The sequence below is a fragment of the Achroia grisella genome, unplaced genomic scaffold, assembly GCF_030625045.1.
Source record: "Achroia grisella isolate CSIRO2021 unplaced genomic scaffold, CSIRO_AGI_Agris_v1 utg2506, whole genome shotgun sequence".
NCBI lineage: Eukaryota > Metazoa > Arthropoda > Insecta > Lepidoptera > Pyralidae > Achroia > Achroia grisella.
In genome coordinates this window covers 571,860-593,091 of record NW_026712741.1, presented here as the reverse complement: position 1 = coordinate 593,091, position 21,232 = coordinate 571,860, and the positions used below count along the sequence as shown (strand labels likewise).

Below are 21,232 nucleotides of genomic sequence, written 5' to 3'. Positions count from 1 at the left end.
TACATTAAAATAAATATATACAACCCTAAATTCCCTTCCACTAAGCCCTATATTTTTATACCGATTTTAATTTAAATGGCAAAGTAACGTTTGTGAGTAAAGCAAACAATATATAAATCAAGGCAAAGTACATTAAAGGAAACTTTTAATAAAAACGTTACCAGCTCTTGGACTATATAGACTTACCGATGCGTGTTGACCAATATGTGAGCTACACTTCACCTCCGAATACGACTACTGAACCCAGAATTTGCATTCCACACTGTGGCTTACTTTTTAACCGACTTCACAAACCGAGGAGTCCGTATTTTTCTGACCGAGTCTGCACTTATTTGTTTCATCAACTAGTAGTCGTTAGACTGTGTGCCGGGCATTCATATAAGAGATGTATATTTCTACTGGATATGCACTAATAATTTCAAAGATTCTTTACATCCATCTGAAAACTAAATCAATCCACGTGATTATGATTACGTAATTGATTTAGTTTTTGGATTATTATACAAATAATTTAGTTTTATTCTAATAGAATAAAAAAATAAAATAAACCAATAACAATAAATAATAATAACACTTTTAATGTATAAAATATATACAAATGAATATAATTTAATAAAGAAGAATAAATGAGTTACTATATTATTAATAAATTTTATTTTAATAGCTGTTCTGTTCTAGGTTAGGCTGTGTGTTAAGAAAGTTTATTTTATATATAAATTGTAAGCAATATAGCTTACAATTTATATATAAAATAAATTACAAATCAATAATATATAATCAATTAAAAAGAAAATAAAAAACAACCTTTATATTCAATAAGTAATAAATTCAGAAAAATAAGACATTACAAATTTATGTATGAATGTATGTATATTGTACATGAACATACACACACTCATACATTTTTATTATATTTTATAATAAACACTATATAATATATAAATTTGTACTCTAGTATTTGTGCACTTTATATGTTTTATATATAAAATATATTATAGTATCTACACATAACGTTTAATACGAATTTGACCTCTAATGTGTTTGTGTATGTTGTATGTTTTATGTATAAAATGTATTTATACATAAAAATCAGACGAACACTTGAACTTGGTAATCCAGTCCTTCACCTCGTTCACTCTTCAATCGTATATTGGCGAACGTGGTGCCCACACCACCAGCAGTGATTGTGGCTGATGCATTGCCTCTGAGTAAATCTACTGCTGATATACCCTGAAAAAAAAAAATACATATACTATGTACTACATATATATATATACTCTATGTAACAGGAATGGCAATTAAGGCTTGTTGCAAAATTACTAGTGAAATCCTATAGTAACACTAGCTAACACGGAAAACGTTGCTTTGGCATATATACTAGTATTAATATTTCTATTTCTATTAGATAATAATAGAAATATAGATATTTTCCATTCAACGCTAGTCCAGTTCCGGAGATAATTAAATTTCCACCGTAAAGAGACAAATTATATTTAACATTGTACCAATTTTCTTTTCTTTAATATAAATAAAATTCTGTTAACATGATAATTCATTGCATTACGTAGTTATATATCATTTTCTATTTAGTTTACTTTTTATTATATAACCTTATCTAGCGTATATTGAATGCGTCTATATAATTTAGCTCTTAGGCATACATAGTGTTGGATTACAATCCAGTTTTGTACCGAACTACACGCTCCTAGTTCTATTATTATATTGACTGTAATCTGTTTTGTATGCTAATAAATAAATAAATTAATTAATATTGCTATTAAAAATTAGGACTTCATGGTAGAAGGGTAAAGGCTAATCAGGTGGACGGTAACTGGAGCTAGTACCCAGTTGCTACACTTGCATGTATATACTCTTGTATATATATATATACTACTATATATAATGGTAAGCATCTGCCCAGTTAATAAAAATACACATATAAAACACCTAACCCGATACAAACAATCATATTCATGAATACAAATTTATGTACCGCGCGAGGAATCGAACCCACGACCATTGTATAGATTTAGGGGTTGTATTTATTTTATAACAACAAATTATAATTTTATAGCCAATATTTTTTATGTATAGACGTATATGCTATGTTACTGTAAAGTTTCATTAAAATCCGTTTTGTAGATTTTGCATGAAAGAGTAACAAACATCCATCCATACTCACAAATTTCCGTCTTCATAATATTAATAAAGTTTAAAATGAAAAATAAATAAGAATTGAGATGTATAGAAATAGTTTACATTCTATTCTCAGATCTACTGAATATACACACATAATTTCATAAGACGCGAACAACCCGTTTCGGAGGAATTATGTTACAAACACACGAGAATTTTATATAAAACATTGTTTCCAAATATTTAATTGGCTAGGGTAGAATGAGTAGCATCACTTTATTTTTTCACTACTTTTGATTTTTATACAATACTAACTGTCCATGCGACTTCGTCCGTATGGAAATTTGTTAGAAAGATGGAAAGCAAAGAAGTAAGTAAAATTTTAAATCAATGTCAAAATATAAAATAAAATGTCTATAACGTTTCCAGCCAATATTATCAACATACCCCCTTAATCTACAATGTATGTAACAGCAATATAAACAATAAACATGACATTGGAGATTAACAATAATAAAAGTTATACAATGCCTACATTAGTTATACAATTTTTAAATTTAACATTGCATAAAGGTTTGGTAAGCATGCCTGCCCACATTTTTTCTGTTGGAACAAACTGTACATCAATTATCTCTTCCACTATCTTTTCTCGGATAAAATGAAATCGCGTATCAATATGCTTGGTTCGATTATGATGGACTGGATTTTGCGCTAATTTTATAGCCGACTGACTGTCACAAAATATCGTAACGCGCTGTAACTTACCGGTCACTTCTGATATGAAGCTGCGAAGATAACAAGCTTCTTTAGCGGCTGCTGTTAAAGCCATATATTCTGCTTCAGCCGAGGACAAAGCCACTGTAGGTTGCTTTTTACTTTCCCATGCAACTGGTCCATCTGCCAGCTTCATATAAAAACCTGTATATGAACGGCGCGTTTCAACGCAATTCGCCCAATCAGCATCTGTGAACCCGTACAATGTTTTCTTTGTACATCGATATGTCAGTGAATAATCAATGGTACCTTTTAAATATTGTAGTACATGCTTTGCGGCTAACCAATGGGTTTTATTAAAATTAGAATTAAATTGACCCAAATAACTGGTTGCAAAAGCGATGTCCGGGCGTGTATGAGTGGCCAAAAAAATTAGGGATCCAATCAGTTCCTGATAAGGATAAGAGCAACATTCGTTTTGATCATTAGGCTCTAGTTTCTTATTTATTGGTGTGCGTACCGTTTTACAATCTTGCATACCAAATTTCGCTAAGAGCTTTTCCACAAAAGTCCTTTGATTCATTTTCAATATCCCTTCTTCATTTGATATATTAATACCTAAATAATACTTTAAATCGCCTAACTCCTTTAAACTGAAATACTTTTCCAAATCATTTTTCACATTGTCATATGTCATGTCATTTTTATAGAAAAGAATTATGTCATCAACGTAAATAGCTAATATTACTAATTCGTCACCAAAAAGTTTCGTATATACACATGGTTCCGAAGGAGTTTTTGTAAAATTCATTTTTGATAAAGTATTATCTAATTTTATATTCCATGCACGTGGGGCTTGTTTAAGTCCATATAGCGACTTATGTAATCTACATACCTTTTTCTCACTGTTTTCTGAAAAACCTTGGGGTTGTTCCATATATACCTCCTCCACAAGGTCTCCATTTAGAAATGCGGTATCTACGTCGATATGGCGCATCTTTAGGCCAAATTCAACAGATAATGCAAACAAAGTTCGCAAAGATGACATTCTAACTACAGGAGAAAAAGTTTCATAGTAGTCTAGTCCAGCTATTTGACTGTTGCCTTTCGCAACTAATCGTGCTTTGTATTTAACAATGTTCCCGTGCGCATCTCGTTTTTGTTTGAATACCCATTTACAAGGTATGATTTTCTTTCCTGATCTATCTACTAAACTCCACGTATTTAGTTTTTGGAGAGATCTGTACTCATCTGCCATAGCTTGTTTCCACTTATCAGCATCTACAGCATTTATTGCCTCCGTATAAGTAGAAGGTTCATCTGGTTCCATTATAGAATTACATACCTGATAAGTTAAGAACTCAGGTGATTTTCTCGTTCTCAAAGGATATCGACGCTCTGTTTCTACGATTTCTGGTGTTTCTCCATGCTGATTTGGATCTATAGGTGAGGGTATCACGGTCTCTTCGTGAGTTTGGGCATCCTCAAATATATCCTCTTCAACTGCCTGTTCTACTTCTGTATTAGTAGAAAATATAATAGGCATGTGTAAATTATTAGAAAAGTCAGCATTGGTATTACAGTTCTTAATACTATGAAAAACATTCTCAAAAAATAAAACATCTCGAGATTTTACTAACTTTCTCGGACATTGAGCGTTACGAAAAAGATAAGTATTAGGTTCAGTAGTATACCCAATAAAAATATGTTCTTCAGCTTTATTATCTAATTTCCTCCTATTACATGAAGGAATATGTACAAATGCCCTACAGCCAAACACACGAAGATGATTTAAGTTCGGTTTATGATCATACCATTTTTCATAAGGCGTCATGCAACTTAAGGCACGATGAGGACATCTATTCTTTAAGTATACAGCTGTCTCAAAAGCATCTTGCCAATATGCCTTTGATAAATAACTGTCAGCTAATAAAGAATGAGCCTTTTCTGCAATCGACCTATTTGTACGTTCAGCCACACCATTTGACTGTGGGCTATAAGGCGCTGTGGTTTGGTGAGTAATGCCCTGAGAGTTAAGGAACTGAATGAAGTCACTATTAACATATTCAGTGCCATTATCCGTCCTTAACTGTTTTATATGACCGTTTAATTGTTTTTCCACTAGAGCTTGAAAAACAATAAATTTATTTTTCACTTCTGTTTTATTTGAAATAAAATATACAAAAGTCATTCGTGTAAAGTCGTCAATGAAAAATAAAGCATATTTGTTACCTTGAAAAGAGACTTCAGGTAATGGGCCACATAAATCAGAATGAATAAGCTGTAGTGGCTCAGTCGCTCTTTTACATAGAATGCTTTTAAATGGTTTTCTGACCTGCTTGGCTTCAATACATGCTACACAAGGCTCCTTATCTGCTATACCAAAATGTATTATAGCTTGACCTTTTAATGATTGTAACCCAAAACGACAAAGATGACCTAACCTCCTATGCCATAAACGATATTGTGACAAGTCAGTTACTATATCGGCATGTGAAACATTGTAGCTCAACTTTGTAGTATTATTAATAGTACAGTCCAACGTATACAGTCCACCAGAATTCGTACCATGCAATATTGATTTACCTGCTATACAAACATCATTAGAATTATAAAAATTACAACCATTTTTATCAAAAATTACAGTATAACCTTTATCAACTATAGTTTGGACAGAAATTAAATTCGCCTTTAGTTCGGGAACATAAGCAACATCACTAATCCTATCAAAAAATTTACTTTTAGTATTAATGGGAACAGTACCTACGCCAGAGCAGTTAATATCTGTACCGTTTGCTATTGTAACTTTACCAGAACAAGGTTTAAGAGACGTCATCCAATCTAGTCTCGAAGACATATGTTTCGTTGCTCCTGAGTCAATTACCCACCTATTCATTTGTAAACCATCATTTGCTCCAAGAGCGTGAGCGCTCAATACGGAAGATTCTTGTGATGTCTTGCTTTTAAAGATTTTCTTATTTGGACAATCCGGGCGTTTATGTCCTGGCTCCTTGCAATCGTAACATATAATTTGCTTCTTCTGCTTCTTATATTTATCTGGACGGGTCCTTGTCTTTAATGCTGATTCAGGCTCCATATCGATAGATAGATAGATAGATAGATAGATAAAAATTTTATTTACGTTAAAGGCACACACACACACAAAAGGCACTGTAATAATAAGAACAAAAATAAAACAGATATACACATTACATTAGTGAAGTCAAACAAAATACAATACACAACAATTATACAGATAAAATAAAATGCAATACAGATAACAAAAAACGGTATGAGTAACGTAGTGTGTGTGCATAGCCCATACGTAAAAAGGCAGCACCTCAGTGTATTGTTTGCAGCATACAAGCAGCAAACCACTGATATTCAGGCACTGCCCAGAGACATACGCGAGGACGCGTGTAACAAGACCACAGCTTGTAATCAGCCCTATTACATTATCATAAATATTAATATACTAAAAAAGAAAAAAAAAAAAAAACTATATTAAAACAAGAAATAGGTATAACATATAGGCATAAAATATATAGGAAATTATTATCAATTCATATAATAAAATAAATATGAAAAACAAAAGAGAAAATAGAATTATTGCATAAGAGTGTGAAGTGTTTAAAAGGAGTGTTGAGTGTTGAGTGTTGAGTGTTGAGTGTTGAGTGTTGAGTGTTGAGTGTTACCACTATCAAACAACCAAAACCACTAATCAAATATTGGGGAAAATGAAGAAATATATGTACATTATATGTATAACGGTTACAAAGACAAATCAACTTGACTTTTGTTCCTCCAACAACAAATCTTTTAATTTTTGCTTGAAAGTAAGTTTCGAGGGAATACTTCTAATTGGAGGGGGTATATTATTCCAACATTTGGTCGCTTGATAGCGGAAACATCCTCTAAACGCTATTGTTTTATGTGAGTGCGCTGCCAATGGTGGCCTCAGAGTCCTAGGTGTACCATCTCCATATTGGTCGTGGAACGTGCGAAACCTTAGCTTTTGGTAAAGATACTCTGGGCTTTTCAGCTTTGTAAGGTTGAACATAAGCATTGCAAGGTGTAATTTTCGACGTGATTCCATATTTAGCATTGAAGCCCTATTTATGAACGGAGATACATGTGTACGCGGAGGAATATCAAAACAGAATCTACAGCATGCATTCTGTACACGTTGAATCATTCGACGAGTTTTGTAAAGTAATCGAGGTCCGTACACCAAATCTCCATAATTTAGCCTAGACAAAATTAATGATTCGCATAGAGTGATGCGCGTTTTTTCATTTACACAATTTCTTATTTTATATAAAACTTTCAATTTATAAAAACAGTTCTTTACAAGATTCCGGATATGGCTCTCAAAACGGAGTTGGCAATCAAAAACAATACCCAGATTCCTGGCTTCACTAACCTCCTGTAAACAAGTATTTAAAATTTTTACAACGGGGTCGCTATTTTTGATCATTTCAATCTGTTTTTTACTACCAAGAATCATAAATTTAGACTTGGACGGATTAAGTTTGAGACAATTATTAGAAGACCAATCAGCTATTCTACCCAAATCCTCATTAAGGGCCTTCAATGTTTCTCTAATTTTTGTTGGCTTTAACGAGATATAAAGTTGTATATCGTCAGCGTAACAGTGATATTTGCAATGTTCAATAACGTTAGGTAGATCTGCACAATATATATTAAAGAGAAGAGGACCCAATATGGATCCTTGGGGAACTCCACGCTTTACTGGTTTCGGAGTGGATACCGAGTATGAGCCATCATGTCTACGTAGTTTTACGGATTGCCATCTGTTGCTCAAGTAACTTGTAAACCATTTGATTGCATGTGCATCGAATCCATAATAGGACAACTTGGAAAGAAGCAACCAGATATCAAGACTGTCAAATGCACGAGTGAAGTCGAGAAGAACAAGTACTGAACCACGTCCAACATCTTGTTCTGCAAGTATATCGTCTGTCACGTCTAGCAGCGCTGTAACAGTACCACGGCCCCTGCGGAATCCTGATTGATGTGACGGTAGTATATTAGTAGCAGTAACATAATGTACAACCTGATTATATACAGCCCTTTCCAGAATTTTTGAGAGAAATGGTAAAATACTTATGGGTCTGAGATCGTTATAATCATTGGGATGTTCAATTTTGGGCAATGGAGTGATTAGTGCCCTTTTCCATTGGGAAGGAAACAAGCCAGTAGTGAGTGACTCATTTACCATATCTGTGACAATAGACAAAGTTTGTGGAAGTGTAAGCAGTACCATATCACGGCTAATACAGTCACTTCCGATAGCATTGGACTTTATTGATAGTATGTAACGAGCAACATCACTTTCAGTGACTGGTTGTAATTTAAACTGGGGTTTTTGTGTGTCAAATTTGTGATATTCAAAAAATGTTAATTGAGATAAAGATACTGTATCTGACCCAGCTTGTGTTAAGAAGTGATCATTAATAATATCGGGGTCACTAAGGAAGTCTGGCAGACATTTTGCTTTACTAGGATCCACTAGTATTTTTTCTTTAATATTCTTCCAAAATACCTTACTATTGTCAGCATTAGAATTGATAAAGTAATTAAAATAAGCACACTTTTCATTTTTAATACTATTGATTACCATTTTCTTAAGGTCTTTATAATATTGCTTTTGCACATCAGACCCAGAACGTCGATAAGTGTCATAAGCCCTATTACGTAATTCTATCATACTTCTGATTGTGTCCGTTATCCAAGGAAGAGACTGATCTTGCTTCACTGTCATAGATACTATTGGGGCATGCCTATCAAAAAGAGTCATAAGGAAGGAACTATATTTATCCACCATACAATCTATATTAGGCAAAATCTGAAGTACTCTCCAATTTAAGGCCATAAGATCCTGACTGAACCCTCTCAAATTTATCCTCTTGATAGCTCTATATTCAAAAGTACTTGGTGTTGTTTTGAGTTTTTTTAATGTTACATTAACATTTATCATGGCATGGCCGAGTGATCCAGTGATGTTTGAGACATTTACATCATGTATCCGGCAATTAGTGCATACAAGGTCTAGTAATGTGTGAGAATTAACCGAGAGATGAGTAGGTTCAGTCACCACCTGTTGTAGGTATAAACATTGCAAAAAGTCTTCTATTTTCAAAGTGCTACTATGAGATCTATTAAGCATATCCACATTAAAATCACCAAGTAGGACAACGTAGTCATATTTAGAAAAGTGTGTAACTGTGTCTGTCAATGCATCTATGAACATATCAATATTCATCCATGGTGGCCTATATGCTGTTCCCACAATTAGACTATACCCGTTCGATCTCGTCGATAGCCATAATTGCTCAATGCCGACGTCAGCATGCTTTTCAAATCGGACCCTTAAGTCTTTTCGTACATAGAATGCAACACCGCCTCCCCTACCACCACGTATGTTTTGAGGGCGTGGTGCGTTACGTAGGCAATAGCCGGGAACCACTGGCGCTCGAGCCTCTTGACCTACTGGTAGCCATGTCTCATTTATCGCAACAATATCAGCTTTAAAACGATCCATTGCTATGAGAAAGTCGTCATGTCCAGTATTCAGAGAACCAGCATTATATAGTGCTAACTTAAGAAATTTAGTTTTATGATTGAATTTTACTGGTTAATAAAATACGTATATTACGATAGTGTATTAGATTTGAGAAATAATAATAATTGAGCTTAGAATACATGTGAATATTATATACAAAATAAACGGAAAAAGAACAGCCAAATAATTGAAAGAGAACATGAATTCGTACATTAGGATCCCATAAACTTTGCAACATTGCTGTGCACACACACACTTACGTTTCTGCATAACACTCTTAGATACAACAAACATAACAAAAACATAAGTAGTCCAACAATTAAATATACCACAACGAGACTTCAATGAACCAATATGCTTATTTGTAGACATATTAAATAAAAATGAATCAAAAACAAAGAATAAAGAATAATAGCTATATATATGTTCCATTAAAGTTTCCATTTTGCAAATATAGCACTCTAACTGCTTATATACACTTTCCATTGTACGTACAAAATTATTATAAGATTCCCTATTGAAGAGTTTAGATAATTTAAAATATATATATAGGAAAAAAGTTTTTCTAACTGGTGTTACACAAGTTGACAAATAACTATAATTGTACTTCATGCTGATTATACTCTTACTTATTAAAAAAATGATAAAAACAAAGTGTAAAATATGAAAATAACAAGTAAAATAGTCATCGCCAGATACGTCACTGGAAACATATCCACTCTTTAACTTAGTTAATGGCTGAAGAACGAAATGGATCTGGACCAAAAATGCGTTCGAGATCCTCCTCCGTTTTTAGGCGGAATCGCGGACAGTCATGGCCATGGAATTGACGTGCAAATATTCGACCACCTCTCGTCCACACGTAGCGCCAGTTAAGCCGCTCCGCTAATTCACGCGCTCGTCGAAACAACATCCTGTTAACTCTAGTCAATCTCTCGTTTATGTAAAACCGTCTCGGAACCCCTGGGAGGTGCAACCCCTCAGTAGTTGCACCACGGCGCACTCGAGCAGCTCTCAACAGCTCATCCCGTACTGCACGCCGTGCCAACCGCACCACAATGGTACGAGGGCGAGTAGAGGTCTCTTGGGTCGGTTTCGACGTGTCTGACTGCTGAAACTCCAACACGCGGCCCACGCGCTCCGTACTGATGACATCTTGATCGCTTATAGTAACTCCTAGCTTACTAGCCAAAGTTTTTAATATATGTGGCAGGCTTTCGCCACCGGTCTCCGGAACACAAGATATATCCAAGTCATTCAGTAAAAGGTCTTGGTCCCTTTCATTTATTTCGGCCTTTAACTGCTTAATGGACTCTGCTAGGGATTTGTTGCCAGGTTCATTATCTGTGTTTGTGTTGCACTCTAATAGAACCAAACGGTCATTGAGTTTATCAATGCGGTTTTCACATTCAGCTACCCTGCCTATGAGCGCAGACAAGGTATCTGTCATAACTTTAAGTTGTTCGCGGTTGACTCTCATATCCTCCCTCAGTTCCTCTTTAAACGATCGCATTTCAATAACAAGTGACTGGTAATCTGTCATTTCCACTGTCACATTATTGGCAGTGTCATTAAGATTCGATGTGAGTGACAGAGGCTGCTCCACTATAGACATATCGAGCTCCATAGGACTTTTTACTGCTGCTCCACGCTGCATTGTGATATTATCTACAGCAACACGAACGGGTGTATTGGTGTTATCTCTTTTGGGCTTCTTGCTAATACATTCCACACATCTCCAAGCGTCCCTGTGCTCCTTTGTGAGGGTATTATAAAAGCGCTGCTCAGAAACGTTAGCGCAAATTAAATCATAATACCCATTACAACCACCGCACAACAAATATCTTCTATCTCGAATAGTAGTTTGGCATCCATTACATATAATACTGTTAGAAGACATTTTATTATGACAAGATGAAGAAATTAAAGAAAAAAGAAATTTGGCTTCGGTGGGATTTGAACCAGGGCCACCAAATGCACTGAAAGTATCAGTCAGACCACTATGCCAATAACTGATGTTTAGGTTTGTCGAAATATGTAATCTCTTGCACTTGCAATCCTATAGCGGCTAATGAACTATTGAAAGGTCAATAACTTATTAGTTCAACGCACAGTTCACTGTCACTCACAAAGCTGATTCAATTTATTTATAACGTTCACTTTTAATAACACTTTCGTCCAAAATGATATTTATCCGTGCATCACACAGTTTAAAGTTCACAATTTCAATTAGTTATTAGTATTGGAATAATATTACAGTTTAAAATTATCTTAAAATTGCAATATGATTAAGATTCGAATTAAATATAGCAGAGCAATCAAAACAGACGTGATATCGTTACCGTATCGCGAGATAACTCATTTAAAAGTTTAGTTTTGACCAAATCAGAGGTAATTTCAATGTTGCTATTCTCTAGTCCCATGATAAGGGGTTCATATTTTAATGTAAGACCGCCTAACAGAATCGCCGCAACGGAAACATCTTCTATGACTTTCCCTATATCTGCGAGATCTTGGACGGTGCTCATTATTGCATTTATGTTGTTAGAAAGATGGAAAGCAAAGAAGTAAGTAAAATTTTAAATCAATGTCAAAATATAAAATAAAATGTCTATAACGTTTCCAGCCAATATTATCAACAAAATTAATTTTATTTGTCTAAAATAAAAGTAGCCTAACTTACTCCTTATTACATCAGCTACCTGCCTAAAAAAGTTCCGTTAAAATCGGTCCAGCCATTTCAGAGATTAGCCGGAACAAATAGACAGACCGACAGACAGAGACAGACAAAAAATGTAAGATATATTATTTTGGTGTATGTACCGTATTTATATTCATATGCATGTAGTAAAAATGGTTATTTCAATATTACAAACAGACACTCCAATTTTATTTATATGTATATATTAGTAGTTTAACATACTAACTTAAGTGTATATAGATAGATAGATAATATGTTTCAATTGATCTAAGTGTTATCTATATTTAAACAAGTTTATCTCCTCAGTAATACGATTTGATTAGTATAGATAACGGTATGTTTAATTTTCCTGGATTGTTTATTTACTAATCCTGTCTAATCCTTGTTAATGTAAACCTACTTAAAACAACATTAAATCTACTTAAACAACATTTATTTAAAAGAGCAACACACAAGTTTCTTGCTCATTCTTCTTGTGATGAGTCTGCGTTCCGAATGAGTGGTAGAATTAAAAAATGTGACTATTCAAAAGAGATTATATTAAATTTAATCGAATAAAGATTATTTATATATCTATTTCTATTACAAAAATCACACAATAGAAAATAGAAATAATCTTTATTCAAATAAACTCATTATTATTATCAAAAGCACTTTTGAATAGTCATATTTTGATTCTACCATTCGGAATGCAGATTCATCACAAGAAGAATGAAACTTGTGTGTTGCTCTTTTTAATAGATTTTTTGTATATATTATAATTACAGTATAACAAGTAAGAGGCATGCGATAATCAACATAGAAACTAAGAACTCATTATTAATGTAATCAGATAATATTGCCAGCGCTGTGGATTTTAAGTTTATGTATAGAAACATTATTATCGTTAACGAATTCTTCAATTTTATAGCAAGTTTTTTTGAAGAATATATATACGAGTACGGTACATACACCAAAATAACAGTTTTTACAATTTTTGTCTGTCAGTCTGTCTGACTGTTTGTTCCGCCTAATCGCTGAAGTGGCTGGATCGATTTTGACGGGACTTTTATTGGCAGGTAGCTGATGTAACAAAGAGTAACTTAGGCTACTTTTAATATGGAAAAATAAAGTTTAATCCCACGCGGACGAAGTCGCGTGTACAGCTAGTTTAGAAATATAAATTGACAAAAAACAATAGTTTATAGCAATAATATTCCTTTTTTGCAAAGGAAGTGTTTTATATGATAAGAGACTGTAACTAAATAGTAATAATATTCTAAATTGAATAAATCAATCATCATCTGCTTCTTCCTTATCCCATTTATTTGGGGTCGGCGTAATATGTTTTTCTCTTCCATTCATCTCTGTTCGCAGTCATTCCGTTATTTACTCCCTTTCTCACCATATCATCTTTCACACAGTCCATCCATCTCTTTTTCGGACTTCCTCTACCCTTATAACCATCAACATTCATATGTAACACCGTCCTTAGGATATGATCTTCATTCCTACGCATTACATGCCCATACCACGATAGACGATTACTCTTTAACCTCTCTGACATCGGTGCCACTTTCATACTTCCTCTGATGTATTCATTCTTTATCTTGTCTATCCTCGTCACACCACACATCCATTCTAAATTGTATAAATCAATATTTACCTTTATAACTTTAGGATTTTGCTCGTCATTGTAGAATACATTCTTGGTTCTAACCTTCAGAGGGAAAGATGATAACTTCACGTTCTCTACGTAAGCTAACTGACCATTTACAGTCGTTCCCAAATTTAGATCGGTGCCTGAGGTTGCACTTATGTATAACACTACGAAAATTGTAACACAAATCGATGTATAACCCATTTTGGAATAGAATTTCATTGTTTACTGTCTTAGCAATAAAATGAGTACGCTTTTAATACAGTATATATAGATATTTATCAGTATTTTATCAGTAAATGACTCACTAGATACAAATTTGATGTTTCTTAAGGTTCATACATACATATACATAGTTATTATGATTCCTGTTCAAATAATAATATAGAGAATACTAGCTGTCCCGTCAAACGTTGTTTTGCCGTAAAATAAAAAAAAAATAGGGGTGGACTACCCCTAACATTTAGGGGATGAAAAATAGATGTTGGCCGATTCTCAGACCTAATCAATACGCTCACAAAATTTCATAAGAATCGGTCAAGTTTCGGAGGAGTATGGGAACGAAAACTGTGACACGAGAATTTTATATAGAGAATATATTATGAATGTATTTTCTATACAGACATAAGTGTATGTTTTTTTAGAACATACATAGAGATGTGTATGTTGTAAATTGTGCTTTCATGGTAATAATTTTATGTTTAATTACAACATACTCGTACATAGTGATGTGTATGTTATATATATCATATTTGTTGTTTATGTTGTCAGCCTCGTCAGTCTAGCGGTTTATCGCCTTACTTTCCGGTAATTGCAGGTTCGATTCTCTCAAAGTGCAAACATATGTAATCATGAGTATGATTGTTTGTACGGGTACTTATATATTATGTAGATATTTATACCTAAATATATATATAAAAATATATATATTTAGGTAGTTTAAAAAAGCTTAATGATTGTACAAGTAGAAACTTACGCAATGAAAATAAGCAAATTTTACAACTACTAAATGTCCTCTACACAAAGTTAGTAATTAATTGTCAATATAAAAATTGTAAAAAATGTTATTTTGGTGTATGTGCCGTATTTATATTCATATACATGTAGTAAAAAACGGTTACTTCAATATTACAAACAGACACTCCAGTTTTATTTATATGTATAGATAACATTTTATTAAAAGAACTGATTTAATGATCAGTTTTTTAATGAATTTTTCAATGTCAGCCTTTTTAATGATTTTTTTACCATTTAATGAAACAACAATAAGGAGAACAAACAACTATATAATTACTACAGAAATTTACTTATAATTACTTATAATATATTACATATATTTATTTAAAAAAAATACATGTATAATCATGGTGTGAAGGTACCTTTATAAAATATAAAAACAAGATGATTTTATGAGTACGTACAGAGAATAGTCATCTACATCGACATCCAATTGATAAGGTGATACGTGGCTGATAATGTTATCAATCACTTATCACGTCTGTCAGCGCTCCGGAAACTGGCATGTATGAGTTATAATAATGTATGATGTGCTTTATTTTGTCCCACAAAGAGAATTGGGTATCTTCAGACTATTTTTTTTAACAATTCACACAGCGTCATCTGGACCCAAGTTAAGCTAGCTAAAGCTTGTGTTATAGGTACTAGACAACTGATATAAATATATAAATAATTTATTTTTTCGTAAATATATACAAATTATACATAGAAAACAACCAGACCGATACAAACAATCATACTCATGAACACAAATGTTTGTGGCGTGGAATCGAACCTGCGACCGTCGGACGTGAAGCGGTGTGCTAGACCGCTAGACCACCGATGTCGTAAATAGATAATTGGTTTATTCATATCAACAAAATTACAAAATAAAAACAGAGTAAGTATATAGAAAAGAAGAAGCAAATACAATAAATAAAATTGGAGTGTCTGTTTGTAATATTGAAATAACTGTTTTTACTACATGCATATGAATATAATGTGTAATACACATACACCAAAATAATATTTTTTACTATTTTTGTTTGTATGTCTGTTTGTTTCGGCTAATCTCTTAAATGGCTCGACCGATTTTGACGGGACTTTTTTGGCAGGTAGCGGATGTAATAAGGAGTAACTTAGGCTACGTTTATCTTAGAAAAATGAAGTTATTCGCCGCAGACGAAGTCGCGGGTACAGCCAGTTAATAATGAAATGATTTTAATCATCGTCAGTTGAGTACGGGCAGTATGTTTACATTACATACATTTAGTGTAAGAATTATTTTTAGACTAGACTTTTTGTATATTCATTCTCCTTATTCTCAAACATTATTTATTTATATCCTTGTAGGACCAAACGGACTTACATACAATTCACACAGCGCCATCTAGAACCAAGTTAAGCTACCTAAAGCTTGTGTTATGGCTACTAGATAACTGATGATACATAGTTTTTTTTTTGTAAATACATATATACTATACATAGAAAACACCCAGACCGATACAAACAATCATACTCGTGAATACAAATGTTTGTGCCGTGCGAGGAATCGAACCCGCGACCATCGGTCGTAAAGCGGTGTGCTAGACCGCTAGACCACCGAGGTCGTCAAATTATATAAAATTCAAAAATTCAAAATTCAAAAATCATTTATTCATGTAGGACATTTTAGCCGCTTATGGACGTCAAAATTTTACATTATAATTTTATTTTTCCCTACCGTCCAGTTCGGTATATAGATCCAATTGAGAAGAACTGGCAAGAAACTCAATTGAATTACTTTTTTTTTTTAAAGCCAGTTTATTTACAATGTATATTTATATAGGTGTCTATGTCTAACATTAAATGAAAATTCAGTGCATGAACAACTATTGCCATGCACACTCGTCATTCAAGTAATCGTTTAGTGAGTAATAGCCTTTGCTCAGTAAATATGATTTAACAGATGTTTTGAATTTATTTAAGGGTAATTCCAACATATCATTTGGTATCTTATTGTAAATTTTTATACCTATTCCCATAAAAGACCTATTAACTTTTTCTAAACGATACTTGGGGACAGCAAGTTTTTCTTTAAATCTAGTATTAATATTATGAATATTTAATAATAATAATAATATTTTAATATTGGTTGGTCTATACCGGACCGCAGTTATAGTTATGTGTGTTTCTGCCGGCCGGCCACCGTTTGTGTACATTACAATCAGTCGCCAAAATACAACCGCGAAGACACAACGTCGTTTCATTTAAATTTAAGTACAAAATTTCCACTTCTCCCAAAGCAAACAGAAAGCAGCTTTAACACAATCAACAAATATACATTTGTATATTAAAGTGAAAATTCTTCTTTTTGTATATCGACTTCAAAAAGAAGAATTTTGGATAGAGAACTAGCCACCTAAAAGGCATCCGATTGGTTTTTACCGATAGCAAAACAACTACCACCGTCCAATTCCAATCCTATATATGCTCGTTTGTTATAACAAAAAAAAATCGCACATAACAAATGAGAGAGCGATCCATTTCATTACTATACGTCGGTGCCGAAAAAGTTTAAGGCCGGGCGCCCGGTCACATCTGGCGCTAATGTGTCCGACTTTTGATAAAGCCATTGCAGAATAAATTGTCGGACACTGAAACACTTTATCATTACATATATTACATGTATGTATGTATATGTAATGTATAAATTGTAATTAATTATAATATAGTTTACAAGTGGTAAACTATTCCGTAACGTTTTGTTATTGTAACTGAATTTACTTGTAATCTGTTAACGATAAAATATTCACTGTGTACTATGTAAACTGTCAATACCACTATCGGTTATAGATAGGCGTGGTATGGTGTGGTAATACCATACATACACTATAACGGCAATTATCACATACTAACTTTTACACGGGACTTCTGTTGTAACGACTCGGCCACATATTTTGAATGGTCACATGAATTATTATTATACAGTAATTATTTAAAAAAAAATATACATTAAAATATACATACGGTATGTATGTATATATATATATATACATATAAACACCTCTTTGAACTCTGAAACTCTCTTTCTCTATATAAACACTTTCTTTATATATATATGTGTAAAATTTACATTTATCAAATGTGTAAATGTAATAATAGCTGTCAATAAATGTTTTTCTTTCTTTCTTTCTATCTACATCATTCGGAACTTTTCATAGCTGTTAAGTGATCAGAGGTTATTACAAATTAATTGAAATAAAAATTATTACCAATTAATAACGTGAAAGAATATCAGGAATTAACAAATTGATTAATTAAAAATGAATATGTTGTCGATTCATGCAGTGACATTGCTTTTTTTTTCGGACTACGCTAATGCTGTTGGCCGCAGCTGGCCTTTACAGCTTCACCAGACGTTAGAGGGCGAGTGCAGATAATTATTATAATATATAATATAACTTTATTTGCCAATAGAACACTTTTACATTGCACTGAATAAAATATTTTTCTTTCTTTCTTTCTTAATACACATTACGGCGAACCAACACAAGACATGCAAGTCTGTATCGTGTGGTTCAGAGGATATCATTAGACAGAATTGATATGTTAGGTGCTCGGCTGACTTTAATTAAATAATTTAACAATATCATTCAACACTTAGTATAATGAGGTTATATTACAAAACTATATATATAATAAATAATAATAAATATAAAATATATTAATACATACAATAGATATACACATATAAAGTACTACTGAGGTTTTATGAAATTAAAATTCGGTTTGAAACAATTTCTCACATTGGATGATGGTGATGGCAGCAGATGGTACTCCAAACCCGCGTAAGGACTTATGGAGCGGCTGAAGGCCAACTCCTGCCTGACGGATACGACTTTAGTCTGACCACTAGGGGTTCGAACCGTCGTAACATCGATTCCCGTTGAATTCGACGAGGGATCGATCGGAGGGGTGGACGGGGGATCGATCGGAGGGGAGTGATATTGCCGTGCAGCAGACAGGTACATTCCAGTGGTCGGTGCAGCAGCATTTATGTGGAGTGTAATTTCAAAAAAGGAATAAAAATAATGTACTGCTGCATCGACATATCATTTCTGAAACTTTACAATAATTCAAATTCAAAAATAATTTATTTATGTAGGACATTTTAGCCCCTTATGAACGTCAAATTTTTTACATTCTAATTTTATTTTTTCCCTACTGTCCAGTGTAGTATATAGATCCAATTGAGAAGAAGTGGCAAGAAACTCAATTGAATTTAGTTTTTTTAAAGCCAGTTTATCTACAATGTATATTTATATAGGTGTCTATGTCTGACATTAAATGAAAATCTCGTGCATGAACAACTATTGCCATGCACGCTCGTCATTCTAGTAATCGTTTAGTGAGTAATAGGCCTTGCTCAGTAAATATGATTTAACAGATGTTTTGAATTTATTTAAGGGTAATTCCAGTATATCCTTTGGTATCTTATTGTAAATTTTTATACCTATTCCCATAAAAGACTTAACGATACTCGGGGACAGAAAGTTTGTCTTTAAATCTAGTATTAATATTATGAATATTGCTGTTTTTTGGAAATTATTCAAGATTTTTATGAACATATAGGATATTTAAATATATAAATTGAGAAGCAACGGTAAGAACATTTGCTTCTTTGAATTTCTCTCTTAATGAGTCACGACTCTTCATACAGATCGCTCGTCACTGGCCTCTGACGTTCCGTTTCAGGTTACATGTTTATTGACTTTACCATTTTTAATTAATGGTGCGTCACACTATAGTTAATACATAAGAGAGTAAACAATGTAAATAACTGAAATAGACCAATCTAGCAGTATCAGTATCAGTGTACTGTCTAACCTTACGTCTATATAAATCGCATAATAATAGCGTAATTCCACTAGTAATAAAATATGATCTTAAAAAACTACGCAGAATTTGATAAGTTTTTTTTAGTAGATAGAATAGATAGAGTGAATCAAGAGGAATGTTTAAGCTATATAACATCCCACTACTGAGCAGTATAGAGAGCAGTATAGAGCTAGGAATAAAATAAAACGAATCTGAACAAACGATTTGTGTAGATACAAATAAAACCTATGAATAGGTAAATTAAAAGTTGAACATGTTTGTGCAGGATCCAGTTGGGCGAATAGCCGAGACTTCTGGAAGTTTCCGTGATACAGCCCTGATTTATGGACTCCGCCGCGGCATACAATACATCATACTGCAACGAGAAATATGTAGGTTGCAGAACTAAACGTATACCACAGCGAGAATATATGTTTATATATAAAAACTAGCTGTTCCCGCGGCTTAGTCCGCGTGGAATTTAACCTTATTTTTCTAAAATAAAAGTAAACTAAGTTACATCTTATTACATCAGCTATCTGCCAAAAAAAGTCCCGTAAAAATCGGTTCAGCCATTTCAGAGATTAGCCGGAATAAACGTACATATAGACAGACGGACAAAAATTAAAAAAAAATCTTTTGGTGTATGTACCGTATTTATATTCATATGCATGTAGTAAAAAACAGTTATTTCAATATTACAAACAGACACTCCAATTTTATTTTAAAATTTGTTGTTGATGTTGTTAAAATTTAATCTGACTTCACTAAACTAACAATAAGCGGTTTAGTACACTGCTTTACTTCCGTTAGTCGTGAGTTCGATTCACCGCACGATACAAATTTCATGAGTATGATTTTTTCTATCAGTCTGGACTTTTTCTGTGTATATTATGTATGTATATTATGTATGTACATAGAAAACGCTCTATTTTTTATAAAGACACATTTACAAAAAAAATCTAAGTGTATAATAATAATAATCTTATTTACGGCTCACAAGGAAACTTACAAAGTAACAAAAGTATATATTCAAACTTACAAGATATTCCTTGTAAGATGCTGGAGTCTGAACTAAGTCGGAATCTGTACTACAGATCTCCTAAATACATCAGTTGCTTGGTAACCATAACACAAGCTCTGCTTAGTCTGGTATTAGATGACGCTGTGTAATCCTGTAATATCTAATCCTGTAATTCTATTTGACGACCTCCGTGGTCTAGCGGTCTAGCACACCGCTTTACGTCCGATGGTCGCGGGTTCGATTCCTCGCACGGCACAAACATTTTGTATTCATGAATATGATTGGTTGTATCGGTCTGGGTATTTTCTATGTACATTATGTATGTATTTATGAAAAAAAAAATTATCTATGTATTTGTATCAGTTATCTAGTACCCATAACACAAGCTTTAGCTAGCTTAACTTGGGTCTAGATGGCGCTGTGTGAATTGTCCTGTAATACTATATTAATTTAAATTAGGTAATTTATTTTTACGGTTTATTTCTATTCTATTCTATTTCGATGTGAAGCCTCTGACATATAAACAGACGTCACAATGGACCCAACATGTCCAATACCCAAGGACGGATACAGTTG

General features: G+C 33.3%; 2 protein-coding genes across 2 annotated transcripts; both read right to left on the bottom strand.

The window, feature by feature from the left end:
• Nucleotides 1–1,089: 1,089 nt before the first annotated feature.
• Nucleotides 1,090–13,980, bottom strand: LOC131842810 (uncharacterized). The gene is made up of 2 exons (XM_059191377.1): nucleotides 13,783–13,980; nucleotides 1,090–1,230 (listed from the first exon to the last, which is right to left on the bottom strand). The coding sequence occupies exons 1-2, from the start codon at nucleotides 13,978–13,980 to the stop codon at nucleotides 1,090–1,092; spliced, it is 339 nt and encodes a 112-aa protein (XP_059047360.1).
• Nucleotides 10,126–11,362, bottom strand: LOC131842809 (uncharacterized). The gene has a single exon (XM_059191376.1). The coding sequence runs from the start codon at nucleotides 11,334–11,336 to the stop codon at nucleotides 10,164–10,166; it is 1,173 nt and encodes a 390-aa protein (XP_059047359.1). The 5' UTR covers nucleotides 11,337–11,362; the 3' UTR covers nucleotides 10,126–10,163.
• Nucleotides 13,981–21,232: the final 7,252 nt, after the last annotated feature.

Excerpts from the sequence above, each read along its gene's own strand:
- LOC131842809 (XM_059191376.1), bottom strand. The coding sequence starts at position 11,336 with ATGTCTTCTAACAGTATTATATGTAATGGATGCCAAACTACTATTCGA.
- LOC131842810 (XM_059191377.1), bottom strand. The coding sequence starts at position 13,980 with ATGGGTTATACATCGATTTGTGTTACAATTTTCGTAGTGTTATACATA. Across the intron at positions 1,231-13,782 it reads AAAATCCTAAAGTTATAAAG|GGTATATCAGCAGTAGATTT; the intron begins GTAAATATTGAT and ends TTTTTTTTTCAG.